The 20,126-nt window shown below is 35.2% G+C and overlaps 1 protein-coding gene across 1 annotated transcript in view; it reads right to left on the bottom strand.

The window, feature by feature from the left end:
- Positions 1 to 20,126, bottom strand: part of LOC141506737 (protocadherin Fat 3-like) — a 199,601-nt gene that overhangs the window by 102,572 nt on the left and 76,903 nt on the right. The window contains exons 12-13 of the mRNA XM_074213776.1: positions 10,562 to 10,701; positions 741 to 1,016 (exon numbers count right to left, since the gene is read on the bottom strand). Of these exons, the coding sequence (XP_074069877.1) occupies positions 741 to 1,016; positions 10,562 to 10,701 (416 nt within the window). The remainder of the gene's footprint in view (positions 1 to 740; positions 1,017 to 10,561; positions 10,702 to 20,126) is intronic.

Below are 20,126 nucleotides of genomic sequence, written 5' to 3'. Positions count from 1 at the left end.
ACTTGTTCATAGCTAGGTAGTCTGGTGGTGGTGGGCAGAACACTGGACTTTTAGTCAAAGTACTGGAAGAAGTTTAGGTCTCAGTGTCAGGTTTGCCCTTTCCTGGTTGTGTGATCTGATATAGGTTATTTGATTTTTCCAAACTCCAATTTTCTCAAATAAATAAAAGATAATAAATTGGCTTTGTCATTATCTAAAATAATAAATCATTTCAAGCCCCTGAATGCTCCATGCACATAAACTCACAATTAATTTTCATTGAAGGTTTTAGTGTGTTTTGAAATCTAACTGAAATCTATTTTACATGTATCTATTGTTGGATCTCATGTTGATAACAGTGGAAGGCTGTGGAACTGGCAAGGATTGTGCACAGGATAGATCAAGGAAGTGATCGTTTTTATGATTAATTTCTCAAAGAACTTCTAAAGTTTTCCATGAAATTCTCTGAGATCTATTTCCAATGAGAAAATAAGACCTACTCCTTCCTTTTCAATATCTATTTAGCCCTCTATTTGTGGAGTTTTCTTGGTGTTTTGGTAAGAAAACAAAATATATAGTTGCTTTCTAGTGACAATAATTCTTTACCTAAATAAAACAGCAAAAAATGCAACAATCAATTGTGAACAGATTAAATTTATGATTGTTTAGTAAAATTTGTGCCCTTGCATATCTGAAAGCTAAGGCACATGACTTGAATAGCTAATGATCCTGTTTGGAGAGCAAGTGAATAGTTCTCTTACCATTATGTTAAGAATGTGCTTATCTTGGGCTTCATGGTCTAGCCTCTCAGCAATGTACAGAACCCCTGTAGTGGCATCAATCCGGAATTTCCTCATGCTTACTGAGTCGATACTGCTGTGGATAGTGTAACTTAGTTTATGTTTTTCATCTCTATCCGTTGCCTCAACCTGTAATATCTCAGTGTCGGGCAGTACATCCTCAGAGATTGTGACATCATAATTTGGTTGAGAGAATTCTGGGCCATTATCATTGTTATCCAGTACTTTGATAAATACCTGTGGTTAAAAGAAGACAAGATGGATTGATGTTGCCTCATTTCTGCCACTCAGGAAAAATCAAAACTCTAGGGACAGGGCAAGAATGTAAATGGAAAGAAAAATCAAAAAACAATCAAAAGTTAATGTTTCAACATAACAAAGAAGAAATTTGGTGCCAAAGAGATAAGAGAAGACATTCTCACCCCACTGCTTCACTGAGGTGGGAAGTCAACAATTGAATACATTGCACATGTTTTTTCAAACTTTGTTGGTGTTTTAATCAATTTTCGTGAATATTTTGACTCTTCCTTCTAATCTTTTCCCCTTCTTTAAAAAAAATTTGTTATATAGGATGTTTATTGAGAAGGGGCAGAGAGAGAGTAGGGAAGAAGAGATGGCTACCAGAAGAAATTCTGGAGCTATAAAAGACAAAATATATCGATAACAATTTAATTTAATAAAAAAGAATTAAGGGTCAGTATATTTACTGTTGCCCACCTGTAACTATGATTTGAATATTGCATGTGTGGGAAACTCTTGTGAAATCGAAGCTTTAGAACTGAAAGGAAACTTGGAGGTCATTTAGTACAATCTTTCCTTGGACAGATGAAGAATATAAAAATTACCATAACAGCAGAGAAGGCTATTTCACTATGAGTTCAAAGGTGATACCCACAAGAATTCTTTCAGAGAAGATATCAAGGATGGAAGGTAATTTTTGGGTATTAAGTTAAATTGTAGTTGCTTCATTCTGGGGAAGGGCTCCAAGGATAGTGATAAGAATAGCAGGCTAGAGAAGGGAAAGCTATATCCAGAGTCAAGGGATGGAAGAAAAAATGTCTATAAAGCTATATCCAGAGTCAAGGGATGGAAGAAAAAATGTCTATAAATCAAACAAGCACTTAACAGGCACCCACAATGGAAGCATGCAACAGGCTGGGTACCAGTTTCAAACACAAAAATAATTGCTCTCAAGGAGTTTACCTTCTACTGATGGGAGACAACAGGTTGATAAATATATGCAAAGTAAATATAAGATACTTGGAGTTGGGAAAGAAAGGTCAGGAAAGACCTTATATGGAGGGGAGGTTAAGCTGAGTTTTGAAGAAAGCAAGGGATTTTAGGATGCAAAATTTAGGCAATTGTGTGGTGCAATGGGATAGAAAGCTGGTATTGGAGTCAAGAAGACCTGAGTTCAAATTTAGCCTAGTGATATGTAACTTTAGGCAAGTCACTTAAACCACAGTTTCCTCATTTGCAAAATGGGGATAAATAATAGTGCCAGGGTTGCTGTGAAGATAGAATGAGATGATATTTGAAAAAGGGCTTATCATTGTGCCCAGCAAATAGTAGATGCCATATAAATGTTAGCTCATAATATGATGACAGACAGCATCCCAAACATGAGGGACAGGCAGTACAAAGGTAGAAGAGTATGAGATTAAATAATAATAATAATAATAATAACAACAAATAACAATAACACCTCTATAGGTGCCAAGTATTTTGCCATTATAATCTCATTTGATCCTCACAATAACTTTGATAGATAAGCAATAGTATGATCTTAATTTTGAAGTTTAGGAAACAGGCAGATAGAAGCTAAATGACTCAGATAAATAGACAAAATAGAGTGTGAACAACAGCAAGAATTTTTAATGAGTCAAATGAGACTATATATGATATTATATATATATATACATATATCTATGAAGGACATTTGTAAACTTTAAAGCTTTCTATTAAAGATTAACAATTATTATTTTTATTATTATAACAAAGTACAGGAGGGGAAAGCTTGAAAGACAGATGGTACTAAGTTATAACAGGCTTTAAAAAAAATCAGACAAAATAGTTTAAATATGATCCTAGATGCGTGCTTAGCCTGATATCATGAACTTGTGTGTGGTTTTAAAAAATATTTTTATCTCCAGGTTGAATATAATCAACTTCACTTGTAATCCTATATTTTATTTTATGCATTTAAAATCATTGGTATGAGACTTCAACAATTGAGAAACATTTAATAAGAATTAAGAGACATACCTAGTATAGGTCAAGAACTATGTTAAGTACCGGAGCTACAAAGAGAGACAAAAGACAGTACCTGCCCTCAATGCAGTCTAATGAGAAGTGGTCCAATGGTTTCATGAGTGTGTCAAATGTATTTTTGAAAAAAAAAGGTGAAGAAACCCTGTCTTAGAGTCAATAGGGAGCCACTGTAATTTAGGGAATAATAGGGGGAGGGGTGTGAGGTAGAAATAGAATTGAAAATAGTATCAGGGAGGGAGGGGAGGAAAAGGAGAGGAGAGGAGGGAAGAAGAGGGAAAAGGAGGGGAGGAAGAGAAGAAAGAGAAAATAAACTCCAAGGGAAGAGACTAGAGTGGTCAACAGTATCAACTACTACAGAGAAGTCAAGAAGAATGAGTTCTGAGAAAAGAAAGCCATCAGATTTGGCAATTTGGCAATTTCAGTTGAATGATAAGGTATGAAGTGAGTGAAAAGTGAAGTGGAGACAGTGAATCTCTACCTTTTCCTAATAGTCTGGAGACAGGAAAGATATAGGGCATGAACTTGAGAGTAAGGTCTAGTGAGGATTTTTTTCCCTAGGATAAGAGGGAATTCATGGATAATGGAAAGAGTAGGCAATAGTGAAGAGGAAGTCTATAGCTTTTGAGGGTACATTCTTTCCTCGCTGGTGAATTTTATTCATTTAAATAACTATGTTTAGCTTTACCAAAATGTCAAAATATTCATATTTAGGGAAGTGGTTTTGGTCTCAGAAGGTTATTTAAAAAATAGAGAGAATCCAAGTTAGTCAAAATAAAACATTTCAGCTTTAAAAATGATCTTAGAGATAGATCATCCCCCATCTTTTGAATCATTAAACAACTTTCTAGATCAGAAAATCTGTTCTGATATTCTTGGATGTTCCTATTTCTACCAACTGTTCAAAGCTGTTTCTGCTTACCTTGTGCCTGGCCTGACTTACAGTCAGAACGAGTAATTTTCCAAAAAAGAATTTGTTCTCCTTCTGTCTTGTTTCCCACAGTTAAGGCATTTTTGTATAAAAAGACATAATGGGCTACTGAACTTATAAGCCAAGCAGAGCCCCCTTCAAAGTCATTGTGCTCAAAATGGTAACCAAAAGGTCAAAAGAAAGACACAAATAGGACAAAGCTGAATATTCAAAGGCTCTCCAAAGCCATTTTTAATGTTGCCATCACAAAAACTTTAGCTTTATTCACAGATGTACTTGAGTCAAATTTGGGTAAAGGCCAAACCAAGTTTCACAAATGCTCAGAGCGTGAAGGATCCTTGGGGCTAATTGCTTACTCCAGGACTTGTGTTGTCCTAAAACCTATTAAGCACCCAAATTACTTAAAATCTGTTCCACTTGTATATGCATTTCAAAAGCACACTCTGTTTTTCTTTAAAGCTGTTACTATTTTATTGGTTTCAAGGGCAATTTCCCACATATTTTCTAGTTTTAAAAGCTTGCATTTTAAATGATCATTTTTAGTGTATCTCATAATAAATACTATTTTGATGCATTAGGCAATGAAGGTGACCTTGGATTCTTGAATTCAATGTCAATTGAGTTAGGGTCTTGCTGTATTAGAGATACATCTGGAATGGCTAGTCAATGGCCTATATTTTGAAGTCCTGAGATGTCTGAGGCTAGATTTAATTCAGCTCTTCCTGACCCCAAGTTCATCTTTCTGGTCAGTATAGTTGAATTGGATAAGTCAATATCATCAGTGCAAAGGAATACTTGCAAAACCTATTCTTTGGTTTGAACTGTTTTTCAATCTCTGGAAGAGGACCACTTTGGTATTAATTAATACTTCAATTATAATTAATCAAAAAAGAAGAAAAATTGAGATATTACTTCAATGGACAGCTAGTGGATCAGTGGATAGAGACCTGAGATCTGAACTGACCTCAGTTACTTAATTGCTATGAGATCCTAGACAAGTCACTTAAGTGCTATTTGTCTCAGTTTTCTCAGCTGTAAAACTGCTATGAGGATTAACTAAGACAATATTTGCCTTATTGTCTATGCTAAATGCATAGAGCCTGGTTTATGAATGCCTGTTCTTGTTCCCTTCCCCTTCCCATTGTTCCCCTGAGGACAGTGATCATGTCCTATATAATTCTGTATCTCTTCTAGATAGCTGCTGAATGCATGCATCTGTACTACTGTCACATTATGGATTGCCTATTACAGATTTTATTATGTTGGGAAACAAACAGGCTAGGAATACACAGGTTTTTAACATGATAATAACTTGATTATCATAAAATCTCTTTCAAGCTAGCACCACCCTAGAATCTCAGCAACATATTACCAGAAGAAACAAGGCACCAAAATACTAACTGAAACTCAAAGGGAATAAAAGTACTAATATGGAAATTAATTATACTCCAGCAAATTTAAACAGATCTTCAATCTCAGTTTCACTTCTTATATACTTTTGGGTTATATTATATTGCTACCATTGGCTGCACCCTCATGCAATTCAAGTTATTTTTATATTATAATAACCAAAACAAAACTAAAAAGATAACGACAGTGAAAGCAACTAAGATTTCATTGGAACCCCCAGAAGAAGAACCTCCGATTACCAATGCAGATTGCAACTTAAGTCATAGAGAGTTGCATAAGGGACTTGCCCCAAGTGTCAGAGGCTGAGATAGACGTTCTGGCTTCAAGGTTCATTTTCTAGTCTCTACACAACACTGTCTCTTAAACAGAAAACCACATTCTTTAAAATCATAAATCATATTTCATAAAGCCAAACAATCATAATTTTCAAATTATCCATTGTTTTGGGTTATCAACTTTACTGTCTCCCTTCCATAGGAATGAAAAATAGAAAAAATATTGTATATTAATCTACCATACATATTTCTACATGTTTAAAGTGTAAGGTGAACCAACTAATTTACTTTCCTCCAGGTAATCTTTTTAGCTGAACTCTGCCAATCATTTTGGTTTGTTAGAAGAATATGCTATTCTGGACTGATTCTGCAGATATGTGAGAAAAATCTGTTACAACAAGTCATTTTTCATACTTGGGATAGGATAGTGTACAGAGTGTAATAGGATAAACTATAGCAAAAGGAAGCATGCTGTCATGGATTTGGAGTCAGAATACTAAAGTTTTTCTGGTCCACTAGCTCACTTACTGAGCTTGGACAAATTAAGACAAGTGCCTCAGTTTTCTCAACTGCAAAAAAGTAAAAGGATTGAAGAGATTAGCTCTAATGTTCCTAGCAAGCTGTAAAGACAATGATTTTACTATGGCTTTGTGAATAATTAGTTAACAAACTATAGATAGGACCCCATTAGCAAGAACAATGAATCTCATTACTACTAGGTCTCCTTATTGAAATCCACATTGACTAGTCCTATTGGGGTAGAAACAATGACTATATTTTAGAGAATTGTAACTTAAAATAATAAGGAAAAATCAATCCTATGAAGGTTTCACATATTAGAATTCAAATTAGTTGAAGTTATAATTCTATAAGAAATTGTCATTGTTTCTAGTCCAACAGAAACATGCAGTATGGACTTGAGACCATTTAATGAGACTCATTGTTCGCAGTAATGGGGACCTAGCTTTCACAAATGGTATCTCTCAACTGAGACAACCATCTTATAAATAGGTTCCTTAGGTTACAAGTGCAACTTAATCCATTTTGTTTCTTTAGTAAATTATAGGAAATAGGACTGAATTATTCATTATTAACCAATGATCATCCAATGCCTCCAGGTTATTATTCCAAATGCTTACTCTATTGTTATTGTAGATAGAGAAGATTTTTAGTGTTAGTTAATTGGAACTTTTCTCTACAATGAATATCATCTATCATATCGGCCTGAATTTAGAACATTTCCTACAAATCTCCCAGGATGGAATAGAGAAATGTTGATTAGGAAATCTAATTTCCCTCCAATCAAGAGGGCAGGTAACCAACCTCCACAAACAACAACAACAGCAAAAGAGGTATTAAAATGTAGAACAAAGAGCAAACAAAGCTATACTTTATTAACCTTTTAAGAAGGGGGAAGTTCTTCAAGCAAGTTTAATGGAATTAGAGAGAGGCTCACTATTGACTGGTTGAAAGTACTGATCTTTGATCAACTTTTGCAAAGCAGTATCTTAGCTTTAAGCAAGGAAAGAGATATGTGAGTTGTGAAAAGTGGAATCTTTTTGGAACTGAGGTACAGAGAGGAAGAGAACTAGGGAGCTCAACCAAGTAACCTGTCCTCCAGAGAAACTATGTCAGAAGAGCACAGCTTGAGGCTACTAGGAAAAGGGAAAGAATACCAATATTGAAGTGCCCAGTGTGGCTCTTTATTGTTCTATATGTGTCCATATGTCCAACAGTATTTTCATTGTGCATGCCCTCTCTTCCTACTGATGCTGTAAATAGTGGGAGAGTGTGCCCCAGTTAATAATAATAATAAAAAAAATATTAATAAGAGCTAGTTTATATTGAGGTTATTATGTGCCAGTCACTGAGCTTTACAAGCATTTGTCTCATTTAATCCTCACAATAACCCTGGAAGATATTATTTTACATTTACAGATGAGGAAACTGAGGCAAACAAAGATTAAGTGACTTGCCTAGGAAATCCAACTATTAAGTATCTGAAGCTATATTTGAACTCAGGACTTCCAGACTTCAGGTATAGCCTGCTATCCATCCTACCACCTTGGGTCTGGGTATTTTATGATGCCTATTTGACTTTCTGAGAAGCTCTATAAACATGAAGAGCTTTTAATAAAATGCACTTGGCCTTAATCTGAAATATGTTAAATCACAGTTCATGATTCCTAATTGGGCAAAAGAGCAAAGAAAAGTAATTGGAAGGGAGACTAGAAAAGTGCTGGGAATAGAGGATATTTATTTCATTGATGATGGTCATCTATTTTATAGTGAAACCCTAAGTTGCTTAGAATTATTGACTTTTAAGCAAATTTTAGATCAAGGTTTTTTTCTTAAACAGAGCACATTTCTGCAAAATGTCACTGAACTAAATTTATTTAGTTTAGAAACTAAAATTGTTTAGGCATAGCAGTAATCTGGCTATGACTTGCCAGAGAAGACATAGGAGAGATCAGTAGAGTCCCGAATTTTGGGGGCGGCTAGGTGGCGTAGTGGGGGTGGCTAGGTGGTGTAGTGGGTAAAGCACCGGCCTTGGAGTCAGGAGTACCTGGGTTCAAATCTGGTTGCAGACACTTAATAATTACCTAGCTGTGTGGCCTTGGGCAAGCCACTTAACCCCATTTGCCTTGCAAAAAACAAAACAAAACAAAACAACAACCTAAAAAAAATAAGAGTCCTGAATTTCTAGAGGTTGAAGTGGGATTTCCATTCCCGTCTCATAGCCTCATCTGCAGAAGGGTGCCTAGCAAACACAATTTTCTTATGTGACACTGACAATAACATAGATTTTTTTTTAAATGTTAAGACAAATATGTAGAGATAGATCTTGGATACTGCTTCCTTTTTTCCTCCATCATTTTAGTGAAAAGACAGATTGTCATTAGGGTGTTTATATTAGTCATCTGCAGAAAGTCAGCCTTCCTGAGGGCAGGCACTATGATTATTTTATTTTTGACTATGCATGCCCACTGCCTCACATATAGAAGATACTTTTAAAATCTGCTCTGGGGGCGGCTAGGTGGCATAGTGGATAAAGCATCGGCCCTGGAGTCAGGAGTACCTGGGTTCAAATCTGGTCTCAGACACTTAATAATTACCTAGCTGTGTGGCCTTGGGCAAGCCACTTAACCCTGTTTACCTTGCAAAAACCTAAAAAAAAAATCTGCTCTGAATTCTGTCTTTGTAATTGAAAAGGTCTGAATAGTTTCTTCCTATGCTCCTACCTAGCTTTAAAGAGAAAACAAGTCTTATTCTATTTATCCTTAAATGTGGATTCTGAACAATAGCTTTTTTAAAGCTGTTTCCTCTAAGTACTCTGCAGTCATAAAAGAGCAGAAAATAACAGAGAATATAATTCCACTGTTTATTTGTATTTTAATCAAATATGCCTCTAACTGTTTGTTAAATGGAGCTCAAAAGCAGTGGTTAGAGTTGCTGAGACACTGGTTAATTTAGGGACCTCATTTGAAGTGACTTTCAGGGAGACAGGAAGCTATTACTTTGTACTGATGAATAGTTTGTTTTTCATGGGGGTTGCTTTGTATTTGATGTGCTTCTCTAAAGAATCATATATTTTTTAACTGGTGCAGCAACACTATGACATCCACTATGATTAGATCATTTTGGATCTATCTAGATTTCAACCTTGTTAATAGCCTTTATTCAAAGGGAAGAATATTCTCACATTTCTGTAGCATTGTTCAAATAGGAGATGATGGTTGGAAAGGATATATTTATTATTTTCTTAGAAGAAATCAAAGCTTATGTCATATAAAAAAAACAAAAAAATGAAAAAACTGAGTCTTTGAAGTTAAAAAATTTTCCACAATATATGCTAATATGCTTATTAAAAACTCTTCATTGAGACATAAAAAAAATCGTCAAAGTCATGCTCATTTTCCCCAGAGTTCTTCTTTGTCAGATTGTACTATTGTGGTTTAAGAATATCATTAATATGAATTAATTGCTAATGCTCTTACTGTCCCTTTCTCCCTATCAAAACTCTTTAATATTTGTTCTACTACATTTTGTTTATCTGTGTTTGGCATTGGTTTTCCCTAGCAGAATATAAGCTCTTGAAGGCAGAAAATGTTTTTTTTTTGTATCCTCAGCAGTTAGGAAAATGACTGGCATACAGACAATCCTCAGTAAATGCATATCTTATTGACCTAAACTGTGTGAAAAGTCGACTTTCTCATTTTCATACCCAAATTATCTTTCCTTTAGTTACCCAATAAGAAAATGCATTTAAAGTACTAAAAGAGAATAAAAGCATGATGTAGAGGTAACAGTGCTGGCCTGGGAGTCAGGAAAACTTGATTCTAGGTCCATCTCTGCCATTAATTAGTTGGGCAAACCAGGACAAGTAACTTACCCTCTCTGTATCTCAAGGTTCCTTAAACTGTCACAAGAGAGGATTGGATTAGGCAATCTAGTCCTAAAGATTCTCTAATTCTATTACTATAAAAAGAAGTATTGATAGGTCCAATAAACTTATAATAACTTTCTTAGAAGGTCTATTTTTATTCCTCTTTGGAAGTTTAAGAAAATTATTTTATTGTTACTGTCAAAGAATCATACATGTGTACTTGTGGGTTCTCATACACACTCATGCACCTACATATAGAAATCAGATGATGAAATTTAACAATTCATTCCAAAGAAGATTTCTAGAAAAGAGACAGTTGCATAAAATAGTGGCAAAAATCCTGTTCCCTAGCTTGTGTGTACTATCTGTTTTTAAAACAACAGAAATCTATATACATTCCATTAGCTCCAAGAAAACAATCTGCCAAGGATAGGAAAACAAAAAAAGCATTCATTTCTGAATTTAATTATGATCTTTAAAACTTTCACAAGTTAATTATTTAATGGTCTACCTGAGTGACAGCCACATTTGTTCCATCGGTGACTTCCACACTCATATTATAGATGGACCTTTGCTCTGCATCCAAAGGTTTTGCAATGACAATTGTCCCAACACCTTTCTCTGCGTCGAAAGAGCTGTCAAAATTCCCCCCTGATGATTTCACAAAAACAAAATGAAATTAGCATATTCTGGGAAATGACATGTGTGCTGTATATGTACATTTGACTGGAAGTATTTCTATATACACTTCTTGACAGGAATCCCTATGGCTCCATTTTGTACAAATTAAATGGGATCTTTTGTTTTAACCTAATTTTTCTTTCAAAGCACAGCCTCTATGATGCAAAACAAATGTCACAAAAAAATAATGCAAAGAAAAGGATCAGCAGCAATATTGTTACAGTAACTGAAGCATAAACATTGATTGTAGAAATATAAAGAAAACTATCAAATATATAATCCCTTACAGCTCCTGTGCTATAAATCTGCAGACCCTGTAGGCTTTCAAATCCTGAATGTATTATTTTTAAGAAAGAAATAAACACAAAAATATCCCCATTAGTTAAGTAAATACATAAGTAGATGAAAATGAATTGACACAATGCAATTCACATGAGGGTTGATCATAAACCTTTGGTGGCTGATTTTATCCTATCAGTCTTGGGGAAGAATTTATTAAATAGAATGGGCAGTGAAAAAAAGCCCATCACATAATTTTCTGAGTTTCATTGCCAAAAATAAAATAATTTTTTTTATTTTGGGCTTCCTTGAAAATAAGAATTATAACCTAAGAGAGGAAGGTATTCAAGAAATGTTGAAAATAATTACTTTATTTTAAAGATTAATGATTGGTTCTGCTTCTTACCCAATCCCCCTGATATAGGTATAATTCATGGTTGGCAGATAACATATTTAGACCAACAGCTGCACAAGATAGGGGAAGTCTGTATTATGGAGAAGGTGGTCTGGACATTCACTCTACCCACTCCATCCTGATCACCCAAAGGTCTTTTATGATTCTTCTAGATAAGAGAATTTAGGGGAAAGCAAGAAGAAATAGAATAAGCAGTGGAGTTCTTTTTAATTAAAAAAAAACACAGCACACTTTCACAAGTTCTACTACTTCTGGTTCTGAAATTTCATGCTGTTGATTAATTTTGTCCTTGAATAGTAATTTCATTTAACTAGAGCAGGATAAGGCAATATGTTATTGCATTATCAAAGAAAACTTGGTTTTTCATATATTTAAAATTAGTTGAATTTTATTATGCTAATCAATAAACAGTATATTTCCTATTATATTACAACTAGAAATGTACACAAGTTAAAGAAAATGGAATTTTATTTACCATTTAGTTACCAAATAAATTCATGACTTAATTTTTCCTTTGGTCATAGTATATATATATATGTAATGCAAAACAGTTATTGCCTGCAGCTGTTATATACACTTAAGATTATTTAATTGCTAGTGAGAACATAATTGCCCTTGACATTTAATTAATGTTCTAGAGATACCAAGGTATAAGAGATTTGCTCTAAAATTATATGCTTTTTCAAAAATTTCACCTAAAAAAAGTCATCTCCTAATTAATGAATTTAATTGATTTCCTAAAAAGCACTAAAAATCAATTCCCCAAAACCCTCCAAATTATTTGAAGAATGAGAACTTCTAGACTAGGTTAGATAGTTGGGCTTGAAAGGGAATTAGCCTTTGGTTCGACATTCACTTTCACAAAGAATGTTCCATACTGATAATCACAAGAAATAAAATGTTAAGACATTAATTTGGAAGCCTTAATAACCATCTGAATGAGCAATGAAAACTCCTGTGTTATCAGCTGGCACTCCTTAAAGAAAGTTTGGCAAGAAAGTTTCAAAGGTCAAAGCTAAAAGATCTCCAGTTACCTCCCAAAGTCAACTCTGGTATTTGTATCTAAATACAATACAATTTGTATCTAAATACAAATGCAAGATGTACATTCACATTTATGTTTGTGTGTATTTAAATTTAAAAATAAGATCTCTTTTCTGAATTCTGAACAAATTGTGAAAAGCGAAAAAGCAGATTTTCTTCTCTCAAAAGAGCTCTTACTTCTTTTTCTTTAAATCTGAGGATATTTTGCATTTGTAACCCCCAGGGAAACAAATATTTTTTCCAAGGTAAGGAATGGGAGACTTGTAGAACATATGGATATACAACTAACATAAACACTAGTGCTTACCCAAACTAGAGAACTGTAATTTATTTTTAGTTCAGTTATTTAAGAAAATAAATATTAGTAGAAACATAAAGTCTTTCAAAATCTTAGGCAGACAGTGTTAGGTCTGAGCTCTTGTCCTCTTCATTATAGATCTTTTAGCACTATGGTCTCTACTAAAATTTTCCTTGGGATCCTATGTAGTCATAAAAAAATTAAAGCCATATGCTTATTTGCATAAATTTACATATTTTGCATGTCACATAGACTGTGTGGTTTATCCTGTTAGCTTTCAAATTAAAAACATTTTTTTTTTGGCTATTCTTATAGCTGTGTGTAGGTATGTGTGTTTTTTTAAATTCTGTTCCTTCCCACTCACTCACCATCACTGATCCAGACTTTTCCAGAAATGTGATATAGAGAAGGGAGACATAAAGAAAACAAAAAATGGGGTCTTCAGAAATATGACAGGTTATCAGCCTCTCGTGCAAGGCTCTCTCCTGCTAAATAAATGAACTTTTTATTTGTAATAAAAATTCTGAAATCTTTAGCGATTTGTAAATTATTTTCTAGCGAGAGAAATGGAGTTTGGACCATCAGTTCACCAACAACCCTCATGCAATGCAATAATCAACCACTTAGTCATCCCATTTCATAAACTGCCTCATATCTCTCTCCCAGGTCTCATTTCTGTAGCCTCCATTTTAACCTGAGAGTGTATTTCATTTTCATGGGCAACCATTAATATCAAGTGAAAGGATCACATGTTAGGAATCTAGTTTCCCTTACAGCATCCCATTACAACATGGACTGCTCCCTCAAAGCCAGTAACAGACATGCAAAGCAGGGGTGTATTTGGTGCAGCAGGGTTTGGCTAAACACAAGTGGGGAAACACTGCTGGGCTGTTCCAGAGATCAACAGAGTTGGGTGGGGGAGTCCTAACCTTGGAGTTGTTGCAGGAGTGAGGGAGATGAGAAAAAAGCAAAATTGTGAACAGCTCATGGGGCAAGGAATACAAGACCATGGAGGGGAAATTTCTGTATCTACCTAAGGGCATATCTCAACAGAACTGCTGCCTATACTAATAAAAAGGGGATACTGTAGAATGCAAAGGGAAGAAAAAAATAGAATGGATTTTTATTGGATTCCCAGAAGAATACAGTAGATAAGAAAATTGTAGTGTAACTTCAAATTGTGTCTTCTTTGAAAATATTTTAAATTGATTGGTACTTTTAGAATATGATGGGATGTTAGATTAGAGATTCATCAAATTTTACTTGGGGTGGGGAGGAAGTTGCACAGCCCCCCCACCCCAACCAAAGCAGAACCACTGATACAAAGGGCAGAGATTCTCCCATAGGAAAGATTCTAAAGTCTTCAATATGCATGCAATTTATTCCTCACTATGTGTAATTTTTAAAATGTCAACTCAAATCTAGTAGTTATCAGGGGAAAAAGTGTGATGTGAGTAGCCTCCAAAATGCAGAGATGTTTTAATCTAAATGAATTAAGGGAGTCACCTACAGGCCGTTCATCATTCAAGTTGAAAATGTACACTGAACTTATGGAAAAATGTTAAAATTAGCATGTTACATTGTGACCACGAATAATTTTTGGACCAGGATAGCAGTAAGTAGAATAATTGGAGAGAACTTTTCAAAAAACCAAAGGTAGGAGAAAATGGGTAGAGATCAGGGGAAAGTGATAGGAAGCAATTTTCCTACTGAATCTGGTTCTCAGATTAATTTTCTCAAAGTAATGAGGCTTCTCTCTCTTTCTAAATTTTTTTTTGATTAATCTAAATGTGTCTAGGTCTTTTCATCCTACTACTAAATCTTTTGAATATTTAATGAAAATGATGTTGCTATGAGAAGAAGGAAGAGAGATCCATTTAGATGCTCTTATGGTTTATGTTTAAGAGGAATAGACTGAAGAGAAAAGGATAACATGCCAAGAGATGTTAGCCTTAAGACAAGACTCTCTTTGAGAGAAATGTACAGAAAGGTAACTGGTTTGTTTGAAGACAAGAGGTCCTTGAAAAGATTTCAAGAATTCATCAATTTAGATGAGAAAAAAATTGCATCACTATTATCACAACTCTAAGTGAAATTACAACTCTAAGTGAAATTTATTATTTCCTCCAATTATGAATGTATTCTAAAAAGGATCCCTTATGATTCATCAGACTGCCAAAGGGGTCATGTGTATGAACCCACCTGTACACACAAACATTTAAGATTAGGATTGTCTTCGCTAGGAAAATTATTATGAGTTAAATGATAAAGTACTATTGCTGTCTGGTAAATACAATGTCAGAGAACATATTTTGTGTTTGTGTTTAGTAGCACTAGAGTTAGCTACTGTATTAAGTAATTTAACATTTTCTATATGACCTTGGGCAAATCACTTCACTTTTATTTGCCTCAGTTTCCTCATTTGTAAAATGGGGATAAAATGAGCAACTAATACTTATCTAATTAGTATATATAAAGTCCAACTTATGTGATAATACTTATAAAAGCAATTTGTGTAGTCACTAACACACAGTATGAACTATGTAAATGTTAGCACTTATTGTTATTAATCTGTCCAAAAGAGGTTCCTTTTGAGTAAAAGAATCAAGAGGCAAGCTCCAGGATCCACAAATAACCTCAAGGCCCCTGGTTAACCTTTAGGCATATCTCAAGATTCTACTACAACATAGGTCAAGGTCATTACCACCAGGAGCAAACCAACCCCTCTCCTGTCCCCTAATCCCTGCTGAGATCAAATTAAATGAAATCAATAGATATTTATTGAGCATTCAATAAAGGAAGGCTGTCTCTTGGAATAAATCCATGCAAAAAGAAAAAAAAATGCAAAAATGGTGAACCACACTCCCATTCCCACCCCAAACACAGGGGATTAATTTAACTGGATGAGAACGGTGTTCTTTAAAATACACAAGTATTTCCCATCAGGGTAAAACATAGTGGAACTGAACTGTGAACCAGATTGCTTACACACTAGAGAGTATGTAAATGAAGAAACTGCTGAGTAGTAATCACATTCCCTCAGAAGTGTGAAGATATGCGCTGAAGCCACCGAGGACTGTGGGTTATTTTTGTTCCTTCATCTTTTTTTTTTTTAACTCCCGGACCCCCTTTTAGCAGAGAGAAGGAACGTGCTGTGCATTGGGCTGTTTAAACACAGAACAGCTGAACTTTATGATGTTTCCTTTTAATTACAGTTTTCTTAACTCAGTTACAAGTGGTGCTTCTGTTTCTGAAATCCCAGGAGAGTCTAGTCACAATAACATGCTGTGAGGTGGCAATCTGGGAGGCACAGGCTGGTGCCTCTGCAGCCCAGGGGAGAACTCTGACTCAGGAAGACGGTCTGGGGGTACATCACAGCCTTGGAGGAGTGATACAATCAAGAATCTGGAACATGGACAAATCCAAGGACTCTGTCTAGTCTGGGGGCAGGCAGGAGAAGGGTAGATTAAAACACTCTCTATGATGATTATTCTGGCATTGCACCTGTGTTTTTAACTTGTTTCTAGATAAGGGATTCAAATGCAGGTTGCTCTGACAGGATCTGATAGAGACCAATTTGATGCTTCTTAAGGCTCTGTTCTATCCTAGCTTCTTATGTATAAGATTCAAGAGAGAGGGCCTCCTTGGATTTACCAGAGCCAAACCTCTAATTATGTTCTATAGTCTATCATGACTCAATCCACATACAAAGTCAGTGAGCTATGGAGGCTACATCTAGTTTTCTCAAGCAAAATGTAATGCTGTTTCCACTCTCAGAGATAGTGTCAGTAAGATCTGGGTTCAGAGACCCATCGCTGATACTTATTAGCTTGGGTAAACCTGTTGTAGCCTTCCTAAGCCTTGGTTTCTTTATCTGCAAAATGAGGTTTTTAATAATGATTATTTTGTATATTCATTTTTTTTTCAACCGCATGCAAAGTTACTTTTCAATAATCATTTTTCTGTAAGGTTTTGAATTTCACATTCTTCTCCCTCCTCCTCCCTTAACAGAAAGCAATATAATATAGGTTATACATGTATAACAAAATGGTTATACCTGTATACTTCAATGATTATTTTGATCCCAAATGTCTTCATTTTGGTTGCTTTCTTGAGATCCAGAAAGACATTGAAATCCCTTCTTTTCAGAGTCTTTAGGGGGCAAGCCATGCTTGTATTTTATTTATATTTAGAAAAATGGTTTCACTCTGTAATCTTAGGCAGGATCATTCTTGGCTACCTGTGTGAATCATAAGGCAGACTGACTTGTATTTCGCTTACATTTATTGTGATCTAAGTTAAATGGAAAAGAGATACTGAAATGAGGCTAAGGGAATATTAGTTTCTCCTGAGAGAAAAGGAGAAATAATGATAATGGTGACAATCACTAGCATTTATACAGTATTAATTATACGAAGACACTTGATTTCACAACAACCTTGTATCGTAGATGCTGTTCTCATTCCCAATTATAGTTAAGGATACAAAGACAGTGAAGCACTCAGGGTCACACAACTACTAAGTTTCTGAAGCCAGATTCTGACTTCAGGTCAGAGCACTATCCATTGTGTTGACTGAAGAATGGGGAGACTATCTAGGAAAATGCAATAGTAGCAAGCAGTCCTGAAAGCAAGGATGAACAAGGAATCAGTAGTCACAAAGAAGTTTAGAGGTAGGTGACTGGTGGAGAAGAAAGGTTGTTTTTTGAATGACATTTTCTCAGTTGCTTGGGTTTGATTAAATGCATTCTTGTGTAATGCTTGTGGGAGACCAGTCACCATTTGAGCAAGAGATACCACTTTTATGATAAAAAGTCAGAGGTGGAGGTTCAAAGATAAGCTGTAGGAAATTACTGTATTTTAACCACAGCCTGAATGAAAGGAAGTAGAAAGAATGAATAATGATATATGTGGGTCTCTCATAAGTTCCAAGGATTAAGTTCACAGAGAGCTTGTCGAGAAAGATGAAATCAGTCTTCTTCAAGTTCACTTTAAGATAATAATGAGAATTTCAGGGGAAAAATATTAACAGAAGTGGCAGGCTGGTAGGAGAGAGAGAGAGAGAGAGAGAGAGAGAGAGAGAGAGAGAGAGAGAGAGAGAGAGAGAGAGAGAGAGAAGAGAGAAACAGAGTGCTCTAAGGATTCAAATGTTAGGCTTCTTAACTTGGGGACCATGTACTTATTTTTTTAATTGGTTTCTTTGTAAGCCCATGTGTTTTTTTTTTATGCCCTACAAACATGATTCTGAGAAGGGGTCCTTTAGGATCCATGACACTAAAATATGAAGAAGGTTTACACTAGAGAAATGGAATCTCCCTGGGAAGGTTTGTGTATCTATAAGTCACCTAAGTGACATTTGTTAAACTGGACTAAAACAAAAAAAAAATCTGTGGATTTTCACAAAGGTCCATCCAAATCAATCACCCTAACAGATAAACCCTGGACTAAAAGGGATTTAGAGAACATCTAAATTCAGCCTGCTTTCCCAGATACAACAGAAGACTGGGGATGTGTAATTCTTAAATGGTTTCTGGGCTAGGAGACATTTTATAGAGAACTTTTATCCTTGTAATGCCCTCCTTCATACTTGGACACTCAAAAGTTTCACTGATCTCTGGAGGAAGTATCAGAACTATTTTTATTCAGGTTTCTGCCAGTAGTGCAGTGTTGAGTAAAGTTAGGAATACAGGAGGCATTTATTGTGATGATGTATGGGATTTTTGGGAAGCCTTGCTGAGGTTGGATTATTGGCTGCCTGTGGCCTATCAGTCAGTCAATCAATAACATCTCTTCAGGGTCCACTATCCACCAACTAATGCATTTTTGAAGAGGAAAAGGAATGAAAAGGAATAAAAATGAAAAAAGAAGTAAGAATTGACAATGGTTTCTTAAGAACACACTGCCCTGTCCAATATCCTTACCCAGATTTGGGAGTATTGTAGGGACTGCTGTAATCATAAAATGAAGTTGGACTAGAGAAAAGAAAGTCAGAATAAATGAATAGAATGAATGAATGAAGTACTGAATGATCAAATTAAAAATCATTAAGTGCTTATGCTGTGCACTGTGCAAAGTGAAGGGTTTACAAATGCAAAAGTGAAGCAAGTCTCCTTCACAGACTTTGCATTTTAAGAGTAATAGCTTTAGTTGTTTAGAAATCATAAATCTGAGAGAAGAGGAAGCAGATGATAAGAAGAAAACTACTCCAACTATGTCAGAGTGTAATAGTAAAGTTGTACTTAAAATAAATCATAGTTTATTATATTCTATATAAATAAAGTGTCCCAAAAGTCTTAAGGCAGGTTTAAGCTTTGATAGTATAAATATAATTTAAGCTATGAGTGTAACTTAATTTGCTTTGATAGCTTCAAATTACACTAAGGTATTGGGACACCCTGCATATTTCATTTTATTCCTCATTGCGAACCTTTTCATTCAACACCAAAAATAAAAGAACCCATACTCAATAATAACTGCTATATGAAAGGAATTGGAGGCACAGTAATAGAAGTAACTTTTAAAAATAGAAATACATAATTTGTAACCCAGATTGTGATGACTGGGGGAGTTAGCATGGCAGAGATATGGGGTGAAGCAATAGAAGGAGGATCACTGAATGTGGATTCATAGGCAGACAAGTGAAAAATAGCTTCAATTTTTATTTCACTGAGAGTGAGAAAATGGAAACAGAGGAGATCTTAATGAAGTGGAAAATGCTGAACCATTTATTGCAGAGATCAAAAGGCAGAAAAGGGTGGAGAAGCTCTTCAAGTACCGAAGGGGAAAGAGTTTAAAATAAAGTAGCCTAGAATGAGACTCATGGCTAAAGCATAATAGGATGGAACCACCAATACCATTTAAATAACATTCAGAAACCCTACCGAGACAGATAAACTGAAAAAGGTAGAGAAAAACAATTCCTTTTCTAATAAGATCTTAAGGGGAGGAGCTTTGGGTCATTTCTTTGGTCTATCCTCAAGAAAATTGTAGAAAGAAGATTATGAACAGGAATTTCAAGTGTATCAGGGAGATCTCCACTATTACCCCTATTCAGTGAGGGAAATACCTTGTAGAAGAAAATCATTCCTCTATATTTATTCTCTTCTGGTTTGCCAGTCTCTCCAAAGAGAAATGTGAGAATCCAAGCTTGGATCCCTTAATTTCAGATCCAGGATTGGCCAAAACACTCTTCACTTCCTCTCTTAGCAACACACCTGGTTTTCCTAATCCTTTGAGGCTTTGCTTTCTATTCACCATTTCTTTGTCTAGTTTTGATTTTTCATTTCAAGGAATTTTAAAGTTATATCCTGTGGTCCATGATGTACCTACCACTCCACATCTTATCTAATGGCTGTTTGTC

This window comes from Macrotis lagotis, chromosome 1 (assembly GCF_037893015.1).
Source record: "Macrotis lagotis isolate mMagLag1 chromosome 1, bilby.v1.9.chrom.fasta, whole genome shotgun sequence".
Taxonomy (NCBI): Eukaryota; Metazoa; Chordata; class Mammalia; order Peramelemorphia; family Peramelidae; genus Macrotis; species Macrotis lagotis.
This window is presented reverse-complemented; position numbering and strand designations above follow the sequence as displayed.